A 14,890-nucleotide genomic window follows, 5' to 3' on the forward strand; every position below is an offset into this window, starting at 1 on the left:
ACACCCGTGCAAAATGTCGCTATGGATTTAAGTAAGTTTTACGGATGGGTGTCGTGTGGGAGGCCAGGGTTGTCAAACTTGTCATTTTTTTTTTTAGAGAAACGAGCAAAGCTGACGTGTTTATCCTCCCGTCAGGGTCGGATGTGTTCCTATTCTGGGGACAACATTTTGACCCAAAAGAAATACCGGTTTTATTATTATTCCGGGTTATTCAACCCGGAATAATAAAATATGCCACAACACAGTGGACAAGGGACTAAATTATTGTTGCTCCTATGCCACCAAAATGTGGAACGCCCTACCAACAGTCATTAAGACATGCGAATCCCTTGACTCCTTCAAAACCGCTTTCAAAGGGCACCTATACGGAAGGCTGCAATTAGAAACTGGCCCCCTGTAAAATCTGAATCCCCCCACTGCCCCCCCTTTTACCCCTCACTGTATATGTTTCTTTTCCCTTTTTACCTCCTTTAACTATATAGAAGTGTCTATTTGTACGTCTCTAAATGTTTTGATGAATTGAACAAGGTGGACCCTGTTGTAAACAAGTGTAATGCTTAATTGGGTAGTCCTCCACTCACAGTTAACACAGTCTTTGTATTGAGTTTGTGCTTGAAATGTACTGTAATTCTGCAAACTGTTAATAAATATTTCAATCTATGAATCAAACCAAGGGGGTCTTCAACCCAGAATAATAATAAATGCCAGAAACCCAGTAGAACCGACGGGGAGACCACAGAAACCCAGTAGAACCGACGGGGAGACCACAGAAACCCAGTAGAACCGACGGGGGGACCACACAGGGATTCACACGGCGTGGTTCGACTTTGTTTTAGTTGTTTTTGGTTTCTTATACAACAAGGCAGCAGCAAACGAGATAGGAGGGGAAAGGGACAGTGAAAGATGGGAGTGTCGGCAGGCAGACAGCGAGATGAGCACAGATGAATGGGGCAGGGCGGTCGAGGAAGGCAGTTAGCATCTAGAGGTGTGTGTGTGTGTGTGTGTGTGTGACTGTGTGTGACTGTGTGTGTGTGTGTGTGTGTGTGTGTGTGTGTGTGTGTGTGTGTGTGTGTGCGTGTAATCCTCATTGCCGTTAATGACGAAGGCCTTGTTGCGGAGCGTGAGAGTCGTTGTTCCCCATCGACTCTAACCCATTTCGGCCGGGAACCTCCTTTTGGTGTTTTTTTAAACAATTATGTTATAATTTAGCTATTGGAAAAACAGCAGATCTACAAGCTCATAGCGCGCCACCGAGTGGCGCGCTACGAGCTTGTAGGTCTGCTGTTTTTTTTGGAAAGAAATCATGAAAATGTGCCTCAAATCGTTCAGAAAATTGTCATGATTTATATAGAAGACATTTCTTTTTAATTTCGACGTCATGAGGCCTGAACGGGTTAATGGCCCCTTACGGAGGCTGACATCCAATCTTGGCAGTGCGGGTAACAAGAGGTGGGGGGGGGGGGGTGGGGGGGGGCGAGGGGGAGGGGCTGTTTGTTACTCTCTATGTCTCCGTCGCACCGTGTTCCGCGCTCAGATTCTTGTTTTTTTTCGTGGCATCGCTCGCTTCTCTCTCTTGGATGCGATATTCAAATAAGAGAGGAGAGCACCGTCCTACGCACCAGACCCTCAACACGCTGTCTGTCTGTCTGTCTGTCTGTCTGTCTGTCTGTCTGGTCTCTCTCTCTCTCTCACATCCACCACTTTCACTCTGCACTTGGAGCCAGGAGGGACACCACCTGGGCACAGCATGTTGCCCACACACACACACACACACACCACACACACCACACACACCACACACACCACACACACACACACACACACACAGAAACACACACACACACACACACACACAGAAACACAGACACACACACACACAGAAACACAGACACACACACACACACACACCGACACACACACACACACACACACACACACACACACACACACACACACACACACACACACACACACACACACACACACAGCACACACGACACACAGTCATGAAGACATACATATTAATGCCAAAACAGCAGAGCTACACCACCTGCCACTGAAGTCGTAGTGCAAGCATGCACGGCACGCACACACATACACTGTGTGTGTGTGTGTGTGTGTGTGTGTGTCTGTGTGTGTGTGTATGTGTGTGTGTGTGCGTGTGTGTGTGTGTGTGTGCATGCGTGTGTGTGCGTGTGCATGTGTGTGTGTGTGTGATTGGCATGTTCCAGGATTTGTTAACCTGCATTTTTGTGTGGGTGAAACAGCCTCTCTCTCCCCCCTCCTTCACCCCTCCAGCTTTCATGTTACTGGCAGAGATTGTGTGTGTGTGTGTGTGTGTGTGTGTGTGTGTGTCTGATTTGTACAGTAGAAATCCAGATAAATATCAAAATTATCCGAGCACCACCCCCCCCCCCCCCCCCCCCCCCCCCCTCGGGAGGATTCAGAATTCAGATTGGATCTTTGAACGCTTTGAACACTAGACGATTATTTATCGCTTAGTGAATTGGGACCTTATGTTTCCACATCACTCCTTACTACCCAAAGCCACCCATCCACCGATGACTCCACTGCCTGCCTCCCCATATATTTATTTCTTTTCATTTACAACTGTTCAAAAGCCATATAATATAATGATATATAATGCGAGATCAATTCTTTCCATTTAAAAACCTTTTCCCGCAAGGGTTTCCATACTCCATTTGGTCGATATAGACCAAAATCCACCCTCTTCCAGCGCAAGTGTTTTTGCAGGAAAAACTAAGACTTTTTTGAGGTCTTTTTTCCATTCAGGATTTTATTCGCAAGAGCCTTGTTGCGCATAACCAGGCCTTTATAGAAACGTGTGCGTGCGTGCGTGCGTGCGTGGCATTGCTGAAAAAAGAGCATCCGTCCTCACCATACCTAGTATACCATACCAGTATCTCTTCTGTTTTTAATATGTCATCATTCGCACAGTCTTCCCATCCATTCAATAGAATTGTGCCTTTCAATAGGAATGAAAGGCACAAAACCATCCCTTACAAAATACATAAAAATGACACAAAACCTTCCCTTCACCGTCTGCTGGTTCCTAACAAAACCATCCGCTGGAACACAGTCACACATTCTGAGCCTCCTTTTGTGGGCGTCGTGAATGAGGCATTCACTCATGCTCCACACGCCACGGGAGCCAATAGGACGCATTCACTCATGCTCCAACGCCACGGGAGCCAATAGGAGGCATTCACTCATGCTCCAACACCACGGGAGCCAATAGGAGTCATTCACTCATGCTCCATAACGCCACGGGAGCCAATAGGAGCACACGCTGAAAGGAGCACTCAGGAACACAGGATAGCAGCTATTGAGCACTTGTCAACGCTGCGTTTAACCACACACACACACACACACACACACACACACACACACACACACACTCTCCACACACACACACACACACACACACACACACACACACACACTCTCCACACACATGCTCACAGCACAATTGTAACAATAATCCAGCTGCAGTTATTATTTTTCTGGCACTGTGTGTAGCTATCAAATGAATCTGCGTGTACACTAAGCAATTAAACACCCACATTTCTCACATCTGGCTCATTACTTTGTGTGTGTGTGTGCATATTGACGATAATGCTCATGTTTTCAAACTGCTTCCACAGAGTATCTGGATAGTTTCTCTGTACTGCTCCGTTCGTCCGTCCATCCATCCATTCATCCAGCCGAAATTTAAGCAGATTTTTCATGTCATGTGAAAGCAGGGAATCACAGCTTCAAATTGACATTGGTTGTTCAGTTTGACCCACCGGTTTTGGAGATAATGGCTTATAGAGTAATGTCTTGCAGAGAAACAGGCTTGAAAGGTTCACTTCTGTGGTCTCTAACATTACACCTAGCTACATTTATTTCATATTTACATTCAGCTCTGACACTTATTTCAGACATGCTCTAGTATGTGAAGAGTATGCCTGTGCTATTGACTCATGTCTTATATTACGCTGTACGCCAACATCCATGATGGATGACTCGCCAATGTGAAAGTGGTTAAGAGTGTCTGTGTGGATTTATATACATTTTGAACCAATGAAAAGTGTTAGCGAGAGCATCATGTGACTACACGGTAACTACTGCATTGTGTTTAAGGGGACGGGGGGGGGGGGGGGGTGATGTTTATTTTCTCATGCCCTGAAAGGTCAAAATGGACAAATAAGGCTTTTTTTTCCCACAAACGGTGACAAAGTGCTAATGATCTCTTAACTCTTCCCCTGCAGGTGACGGAGTATCTGAACGGCCAGGAGTCTGCCAAGAGTGCCAGGGTGAGTTCACTGTTCTGGCCTCTAGGGGGAGGCACCCTTTGGTTAGACAATACAGTAGCATTGGTTAGACAGACAGTAACATTGGTTAGACATACAGTAACATTGGTTAGACATACAGTAGCCATACAGTAGCATTGGTTAGACAGACAGTAGCATCGGTTAGACATGGCATTCGTTAAGAAGACCGGATTAAGGCTGGTGAGGGGTGCGTGCATGCATTTCCAACTTGCATCGCCCTGAACCGTCCAATGGCTTCACAGGGCTCCCTGAAAACCGTCCAATGGCTTCACAGGGCGCCCTGCGAATCAGCCAATGGCTTCACAGGCAGCGAGCCACTGACAGAAACCGTCCAATAGCTTCACAGGGCGCACTGAGAACCAGCCAATCGCGGGGGCTTTTAATGAGCCCTTCTGAAAAGTGCACCCGCCGCTTTCCCCGAGAACGGTCGGCCAAGAAACGCGACAAAGCGAGAAGAGTCCTCTGCAGCGCCGCTCATCCACGACATCTAAGCAACGCTAATTAGCACGCCCGCTAATTAGCTGTGAATCACGGCGTTAACGGCTGAGCGCACAGGCTGATGAGACTCTAATACCGTACACACACACACACACACACACACACACGCACGCACGCACGCACGCACACGCACACGCACACGCACACGCACACACACACACACACACACATGTATTGCAATCACACTTAAACAAGAGCCAATTCCGCACTGAACAACACTCCTCCAAACCACACACACACACACACACACACACACACTTGTGTGTGCATTGCTATACTTGTGAAGACGTCGCCGTTTAAATCCCAAACCACACCAAAGGGTCGAGACTGTTTTAGTGTTGTCCCTGCGGTGTGGTAGCCTGGGCACCATTTCATTTAGGGTATATGATCCTGTCGGGAGCGGATGATATCGTTACGTCATGTTGTAGTCATTGTTTTGTAGTCATCAGGATGATATCGTTACGTCATGTTGTAGTCATTGTTTTGTAGTCATCAGGATGATATCGTTACGTCATGTTGTAGTCATTGTTTTGTAGTCATCAGGATGATATGGTTACGTCATGTTGTAGTATTGTTTTGTAGTCATCAGGATGATATCGTTACGTCATGTTGTAGAATTGTTTTGTAGTCATCAGGATGATATAGTTACGTCATGTTGTAGTATTGTTTTGTAGTCATCAGGATGATATCGTTACGTCATGTTGTAGTATTGTTTTGTAGTCATCAGGATGATATCGTTACGTCATGTTGTAGCATTGTTTTATAGTCATCAGGATGATATCGTTACGTCATGTTGTAGTATTGTTTTATAGTCATCAGGATGATATCGTTACGTCATGTTGTAGTATTGTTTTGTAGTCATCAGGATGATATCGTTACGTCATGTTGTAGTATTGTTTTGTAGTCATCAGGATGATATCGTTACGTCATGTTGTAGTATTGTTTTGTAGTCATCAGGATGATATCGTTACGTCATGTTGTAGTATTGTTTTGTAGTCATCAGGATGATATAGTTACGTCATGTTGTAGTATTGTTTTGTGGTCATCAGGATGATATCGTTACGTCATGTTGTAGTATTGTTTTGTAGTCATCAGGATGATATCGTTACGTCATGTTGTAGTATTGTTTTATAGTCATCAGGATGATATCGTTACGTCATGTTGTAGTATTGTTTTGTAGTCATCAGGATGATATCGTTACGTCATGTTGTAGAATTGTTTTGTAGTCATCAGGATGATATCGTTACGTCATGTTGTAGTATTGTTTTGTAGTCATCAGGATGATATCGTTACGTCATGTTGTAGCATTGTTTTGTAGTCATCAGGATGATATCGTTACGTCATGTTGTAGTCATTGTTTTGTAGTCATCAGGATGATATCGTTACGTCATGTTGTAGTATTGTTTTGTATAGTCATCAGGATGATATTGTTACGTCATGTTGTAGTCATTGTTTTGTAGTCATCAGGATGATATCGTTACGTCATGTTGTAGTATTGTTTTGTAGTCATCAGGATGATATCGTTACGTCATGTTGTAGTCAATGTTTTGTAGTCATCAGGATGATATCGTTACGTCATGTTGTAGTATTGTTTTGTAGTCATCAGGATGATATCGTTACGTCATGTTGTAGTATTGTTTTGTAGTCATCAGGATGATATAGTTACGTCATGTTGTAGTCAATGTTTTGTAGTCATCAGGATGATATCGTTACGTCATGTTGTAGTATTGTTTTGTAGTCATCAGGATGATATCGTTACGTCATGTTGTAGTATTGTTTTGTAGTCATCAGGATGATATCGTTACGTCATGTTGTAGTATTGTTTTGTAGTCATCAGGATGATATCGTTGCGTCATGTTGTAGTATTGTTTTGTAGTCATCAGGATGATATCGTTACGTCATGTTGTAGTATTGTTTTGTAGTCATCAGGATGATATCGTTACGTCATGTTGTAGTATTGTTTTGTAGTCATCAGGATGATATCGCTACGTCATGTTGTAGTATTGTTTTGTAGTCATCAGGATGATATCGTTACGTCATGTTGTAGTATTGTTTTGTAGTCATCAGGATGATATCGTTACGTCATGTTGTAGTATTGTTGTGTAGTCATCAGGATGATATCGTTACGTCATGTTGTAGTATTGTTTTGTAGTCGACAGGCAGGAACAACAGGCGGCAACTTTATTGAGGGAAAAGGAAGGTTCCTTCCTTTTTTCTCAATAAAAGCTACAGGCTACGAGAGCTTTTATTGTGAAAGGGAAAAGGAAGTTGCCGCCTGTTGTTCCTGCCTGTCGACTACAAAACAATGACTACAACATGACGTAACCATATCATCCGGACTTTTGAAACAGAGACCAGGCTTTCCTCCGAGGTGGTGGAAAGCCTGGTGAGGCGAGGTTAGTGGTGTGATATGTCTTGTTGACCACACCAAAGGGTTGAGACGGTTTTAGCGTCGACTCCTTGCAACCGTTTGGACCCCAAGGAGTTACCATGGTGACCCTTTGGTGTGGGATAAGGGCTTCAGGATGGGGATGATTTTATGAATGGCATAAAAAAAAAAAAGTTTTGCCATTTTCAACCTTTACCCTTGAAGCCCAAAATGCTAAAAGTATTGAATCAGGCGCCATTCTGTGTGGAAGCAGGAAGTCAGTCGTCGCAATTTGTCAAATTTTACTACACTTGTGGGGACGCTTGACCCTCACAGGTATAGTAATATACACACACACACACACACACACACACATACGTCACACACACACACACACACACACCCTTTGCGACATGGGGGAACCATGGAGAATGCGTGTCCTGCTTTATGAGGTGTGTGTCCCCAGAATTAGGGTCTTAATGGAACAGGGGGGTGTGGGGGGGTCTTGGGGGGCCTATCTGAGTCTAAACATAAAGCCGCTCATTAAAAAGTGATGATGGTGCTTTATTATCTCTCTCTCTCTCTCTCTCTCTCGACCATTGAACACGTAATGTGCTTTAGAGGTTATTCAAGTCCCATTTAGAGGCGTCGTTGGGATGTGTTTTTGCCCCCCGCCCCTCCAACCCCCCCATCCTAACGGCGCTTTGCCCCCCCACCCCCCCATCCTAATGGCTCTGTGCTCCACTTTAACGTCTCACTTCCAGTCTGTCTGTTGGATTAACGTTATCCACGGTAACGGGACATCTTTGCGCTGCGTAAAATATGCCTTCTCCGTCTCCAACGGTGTTCAGCTCCTCACCCGCCACATTGTATAGCTTCATTTCCTTTATTTACTGCGGATTGCATTCATCACACCTGCACCGAATCGTAGTCGAGTGCGGTTGGAAGCGAAGCGAAACCCCCGTTTTTAGGGCGGAGTAAAATGCGGTTCTTTCATACGCATTAGGATTCGAATGAGCCTTCACACCTGCCAAACGAAGTGCACTTTCTGAAAATGCGCAGCAGGATTCTTTTTAATCGCAGCAAAGCTCTCTGGTGAGAATGTGACCTAAAGAAACATAGAGAAAGTCCTGTTGGACTCTATATTGTCCTGTTGGACTCTATATTGTCCTGTTGGGCTCTATTGTCTTCTCAACCTATTTTGTTTGTTGTTTTTGTTCAGCTGAACATCTGGCGCTACGGCGACTTCCGCGCAGACGACGCCGACGAGTTTGGCTACAGCCGCTAAAAAGTGTGTGTGGAGGGGGGAGGGGGGGGCCGCGGGCCACACACCCCCACCCACCCCACACACCCACCCGACCGACCAACGCCATTCCAAAGACCAACGCGGAAACACGAGAGACGGAAGACGAAAGAAGAACGACCGAATGAACGAACGAACGAACGCTGGGCTATAATAACGACAACGAAAGCATTGACAGATCGAGACACTCTCTTTATCTTTTCATTCGACATTTCAACCCCTTCCTCCCCTGACCCCTGACCTCTGACCCCTGACCTCTTACTGACTCCTGGAGCATGCGATAACCATGCTTTATAAAGAACAGTGACTCGTCCCCCCAAAAAATCATGGTATGTGTTTTATTCATTATTCTCCTCCTACCTACAGGCCCCACTGCCAGTTCTTATATATTAATCATGAAAAAAAACCTGCACTAATATTATTGCCAATCTGTTGTTAATTAATTGCCATGTTGTATCTAATCATTGGACCACAGCCGTCTGACTGATAGATCTATCAACCAATCATCATGCTCGGTTTTTGCTATCTGATTGATACCACCCCCACCCCACAGCCAATCCCCTGCTTGCCTTTGTACTTCAAAGGGATTTTCTTCTTTATTTTATTTTATTTTTTCTCTTTTTTTTCTTGGGAGGGGAGGAGGGGGGGGAGGGAGGTTTATTTTTTTATTTTTTTTGCTATAACACCTGCTTCCCTATTGAATGATGACATGACATGTAAATGTGAGGATATGTTTAAAACGTGTAAATGGAGTTTATTTTAAACAAACACACAGGAGTTGAAAAGGCAGAAAACAAACAGACAGACAAACAGACAAATGGATGCATTTATTTTTGTCTTGGATGTATATCTGTGTGATGATGATAATGTTTCTCTGTTTAGGGAGTGTTCTGTATGTTTTTATTACTCTACTGTATCACTTCTTTATTAACGGGGACAGATAAAATTATGTTTATTCATCTCTCTCTTCTTCTTTCTGTAATGTTTACATTCTTATTAATAATGGTTCTGATCTCGTTCTAGGCAGTCTATAGTCTCTCTCTCTCTCTCTCTCTCTCTCTCTCTCTCTCTGTGTGTGCCACAGCAGAAAAACGGTTGTTTCAATTTGTTTCCTTATTATAATGGACCTTGTCATTGTATTAAATCTGAATTAAAATAAGCAAATCGGAAGTTATGTTGCCGTTTTTTTTTTATTATTAGACCAATTTTGACCTGACATCAGATTCTAAAAAAATGTTCTTCTACATCCTGAGAGTTTTTCTGAAAAAGCTATGTTTCTATGTCAGTCGGTCTTCGATTTTTCAAAGAATAGCAGATCTACAAGCTCGTAGCGCGCCACTCGGTGGTTCTTCGTCGACCCATTCGGACCTGAGACCAGATTCTACGAGTCCATTACCCGCGGCTGAGGAGGCCATGTGACACCGAGCTGTAAGTGTGATTGGAAGATTGAGCAACTGAGGAAGATGCATTTTGTCCTTCACGATCAGAACCTTAAATTGTCTTGTCTGCAGCTTTTCTGTCTTTCTCTCTTTCTCTCTCTCTCTCCCTCTCTCATATATTCAGAGACTGTGGAATAGTTGCCTGGCTACGGCGCTTCTACTGTCAAAGTGTCCTTGAGCAAGACAATGAACCCGCTGGTTCCATGGTTTCCTCTGGTGAGTGTTCTGTGTGACTGGGTGAATGTAATGCATTTCATTGGTATAGTAATGGTTTCATGGTTTCCTGTGGTGTTTGGTCTCTGTGACTGGGTGAATGTAATGCATTTCATTGGTAAAGTCATGGTTTCCTGTGGTGTGTGGTCTGTGTGACTGGGTGAATGTAATGCATCTAGTAAAGTCTCTCAGATAAAAGACCTAATATACAAATGCTCACAAAACCGACTGCAGAGTGCCGACATACTGTAGACTTGGATAGTATTTTAGACAGACTTATAGCTCGTTACGTAGACGGCACTAGAATTGCATTTTATATGAAGTCATAGCACTTTATAGTACACATGTATATTGTATATTATATAATATAGTATAGTATGTATAGTTGACATAGATACTCCACTGTTACGTTCTTAATTTATACACGATTCATGATAACTACTTTTTATATATGTGATGTTATTTATGTATGCCATGCTTTTGTTTTTGCTTAATGTAAGTCGCTCTGGAATCAAGAGCGTCTGCAGCTAAATGCCTAAATTGTAAAATTGTAAGATCGTAGATAAGCTATTTCTGCTGAAGAGATTTGGTGTAGAGAGGGAAAAAAAGGGAGGTGTCCCAAGAAGTCAACACTCTTGGTGGACCCTCAGCCAACTTAGTATTCAGAGTGTGTATACTGAAGTGTTTAAGTGGTTGAGAGAGAAACACAACACTAGCTTATTTATTCCCCCAAGTGTCGACAAAACTGAGAAAGAATTAATTGACTGTTTTTCCAAAAGATAAAAAAAACAAAAAAAAAGGAGAGGATTTTTCTCCTTTTTCTTTATGAGCCTACAGCGTGTTTTCTCCAACTGAGGTGTTGTTTGTTGGGAGGAGAAAATGAAAGCAACCAACTCAATAATTCACCAAAACCAAAATAAACAGGTTTGTGAACTATAATACAATATTGTGCAACTGCTGCAGTATACCCTGCAACGTGATTTGCGGGCATGTGTGTGTTGTGTTTGTGTGTTGTGTGTGTGTGTGTGTTGTGTGTGTGTGTGTGCGCGTGCTAACAGACCTGTCAATAAAACACCTGCTCGCTCGGGACTCGTCGCTCCAGTTTCCAAACCCTTGGACTTTACTCTGCCTCCGGTAACGGAGACACTTCTGAATGTTATTAGAACGTTACCTGTTGTTGTTTATTCTTTCTTCCTGCTGCCCTGTATCCATATGGAACAACCAGCCCAATATGTCCCCACAAAGCTCATAGCACACGGCACATTGTGAGCTTGAACATTGGCTATTTTTTTTACACAAATTAAAGTTCAGTTAAAGTTATAGTCCTATTTGTCACATTGCTGTATAGTATGCAAAGATGTGTTCTCTGCGTGTGCTTGGGAATCACTGGTAGTTGATATAACCCCCCAATCCAGACCAAGGATCACGTCCCACTGGGAGGAGACCCCGGGGCAGACCAAGGACCACGTCCCACTGCAGGGAGTAGACCCCGGGGCAGACCAAGGACCACGTCCCACTGGGAGGAGACCCCGGGCGGACCAAGGACCACGTCCCACTGGGAGGAGACCCCGGGCGGACCAAGGACCACGTCCCACTGGGAGGAGACCCCGGGCGGACCAAGGACCACGTCCCACTGGGAGGAGACCGAGGCGCATCTGGAGGAAACACATCGACTCACTGGCCTTGGAACGTCTCGGAATCCCCCCAATGTTGCTCTGGAGGAGAGGGAAGTCTGGAGCACTCTGGTGGAGCTGTTGCCCCCGGGACCCGACTACGGATAAGTGGTTGAAGATGGCTGGATGGATGGTATATACAGTAGTTCTCCACGGCTAAATACATTTACAATGCGTTTGAGGATTCTTGACATGAAATGTTATCCACAAAGATTTTCAGTATATTGTATAATGAACGTTTTCAACTGGCATCTCTTCATACTGTATTTTGTCCTTGACCAACGGAGTCATTCTATCCAGGACAGAAGAATGTGCTCTCTCATATATACATTCTAACCACCGCTGAAGTGCCCTTGAGCAAGGCATTGAACCCTACCATGAAATGTTCTATGAGCAGGGCCTGGCTGTAAACAAGTTCTTGAGCTTAGTTCAGTTACCCTGCAGGGTAAACATAGTACCTTTCCTTTCCTTAGTCCAGTTACCCTGGGTAAACATAGTACCTTTCCTTTCCTTAGTCCAGTTACCCTGGGTAAACATAGTACCTTTCCTTTCCTTAGTTCAGTTACCCTGCAGGGTAAACATAGTACCTTTCCTTTCTTTCTTTCTTAACCAGGACAGAAGAATGTGTTCTCATACTGTGTACATTCCAACAATGGAACGTGTCAAAATGTCACACATTCTTGAGCAGTAAGCAACAGACAACAGCAGGGGGTCCTGTCACTTGCCCTCTAGGGGGGGGGTCCTGTGTGCCCTCCGCCCAGCACAAAAGGTTGAATTCGGCACACACTCTGCCCACGGGTCCACTTCTCATTTGCACGAATTAGCATTTCGTGCGGGCATGCACAACAACAACAAACACGAGGTCCATGACCTCGGTGAGCCTAAGGGGTGTGTGTGTGTGTGTGTTTGTTTGTTTGTGTGTCCTGGGCATGACGTTAAACTACTCCGCTGTAACTACCAGCGTTAATGTAGTGGGTGCCGATTTAAGATGCCTTTTCAACCTCTGCTGACTGTGTGTGTGTGTGTGTGTGTGTGTGTGTGTGTGTTTCAACACCATTGCAAGCTTGCACACATACAAGAAGGCACTGCTCACTAATGGGAGTATACTGTGCGTGCGTGCGTGCGTGTGTGCGTGGCAAAGGAATTAGCCGTTTTTCATCTCTGCTATTGGTCCATCCGTCATGATGACAATGATATTGCATCCGATATTGAAGTCGTAGCCTGTAAAAGTCTTGTGAATGATATGATTAGATCATAATACTATTTTGGGAAGTTAATATCGTCTCTGTCGGGGGTGGAAACCTCATCATTATGTCCATAAAACTGTTACTTTTCAGGATTCAAAGTGAAAAACAGCTGAAAAAGTAGCAGATCCACAAGAAGAAGCTCAAAATGCATCGCTTGCAGATCTTCTACCTTTGATGCTTTGGTGTGACGCTGCAATAGGTGAATATTATATATGTATATTAATACGCTGCAGTAGGTAAATATTATATATGTATATTAATACGCTGCAGTAGGTAAATATTATATATGTATATTAATACGCTACAGTAGGTAAATATTAGTGAATATAGTAAATATTTCATGAGCTTCCGTGAGGGCCGAGACTCCGGACCAAATAATGCTCACGACGACGTACTATGTGCCTTAAAGATGGAGTGCCACCATTTGATCATCAGGTATTATTACAATATAAGGGGGAAGAACTTTTTCCAAAAAGTGTAACAGTATTTGTTAAAATCATGCTTTTACGTGGACACGCCCACCAGTTCATTAAGTATGCCTGGTTTGCCTGGTGGGTGGTGGTGATGGGTGGTGATCCACCTGAACTGAAGCCACACCCACAGCTGTAGTTGTATGATAAAGGGGGAGGCGTTAGGGGAGGGGCTGATAGTGTGATGTCACTACATTACTGTTTACTTCATTGGCCCGTTTGACTGTCAAGGGTTCAGCCTCCAGGAAGAAACCCTAAATACAAAGTTAATACACCATTGCACATAAAAACAACTCCAGGGTGTCTAATGAAGTACTGTCACCTCATAGACACATACAGTAGACTCCAGGGTGTCTAATGAAGTACTGTCACCTCATAGACACATACAGTAGACTCCAGGGTGTCTAATGAAGTACTGTCACCTCATAGACACATACAGTAGACTCCAGGGTGTCTAATGAAGTACTGTCACCTCATAGACACATACAGTAGACTCCAGGGTGTCTAATGAAGTACTGTCACCTCATAGACACATACAGTAGACTCCAGGGTGTCTAATGAAGTACTGTCACCTCATAGACACATACAGTAGACTCCAGGGTGTCTAATGAAGTACTGTCACCTCATAGACACATACAGTAGACTCCAGGGTGTCTAATGAAGTACTGTCACCTCATAGACACATACAGTAGACTCCAGGGTGTCTAATGAAGTACTGTCACCTCATAGACACATGGAAAACTGGAAAAATACAAAGATTGTGGCACTCCATCTTTAATGCATTCTGGTGTTCCAGTTCCAATTGTGTCGGCTAATGTCTTTGTTTCATCACTTCCCGGTTTTACTTGTTTATTACTGTATATGTACTGTATATCCTTGTATGACTTCTTTCTCCTGATTGGATTCAATTGGTATCCCAGTGAGAGCCCTTCTATACTGAACACACACACTATAGCAGAGTGGTTCCCAAACGCTTCATCCCAAAAGTGACCCAAAAGAGAAAAATGAGACATTCGCCCAAACGGGACCCAAACCAGTGAAAATAGCAGATCTATACTAGCTCACAACGCGACGCTTCGTGCCGCGTTGTGAGCTTGTAGATCGGCTAATTTCCCTATACTTCTTAAACAGTATATATAAATTTGTTTTCTAATTTATGGAGTTTCTTAGATTTTTATTTTTATTTCTTCATGAAATAACTAAAAAATAATAATAATAATAACATTTGTTTTTTTTAATTCATGAAACAAAAAAAAAGCTTTTTTGGGATTTTTATTTTTTTAATACAATTTTTTCCGTGACCCACAAATGGATCCCGACCCACAGTTTGGGAAACGGTGCT

General features: G+C 43.7%; 1 protein-coding gene across 1 annotated transcript in view; it reads left to right on the top strand.

Moving 5' to 3' along the window:
• The window catches only part of LOC308311024 (staphylococcal nuclease domain-containing protein 1-like), a gene marked incomplete at its 5' end in the record, with an annotated part of 92,025 nt that extends 82,364 nt beyond the window's left edge, over positions 1 to 9,661 (top strand). The window contains 2 exons of the mRNA XM_080757521.1: positions 4,275 to 4,319; positions 8,426 to 9,661. Of these exons, the coding sequence (XP_080613647.1) occupies positions 4,275 to 4,319; positions 8,426 to 8,491 (111 nt within the window). The 3' untranslated portion in view covers positions 8,492 to 9,661. The remainder of the gene's footprint in view (positions 1 to 4,274; positions 4,320 to 8,425) is intronic.
• Positions 9,662 to 14,890: the final 5,229 nt, after the last annotated feature.

The sequence above is a fragment of the Protomyctophum bolini genome, assembly GCF_963924005.1.
Source record: "Protomyctophum bolini genome assembly, chromosome: 23".
Lineage (NCBI taxonomy): Eukaryota > Metazoa > Chordata > Actinopteri > Myctophiformes > Myctophidae > Protomyctophum > Protomyctophum bolini.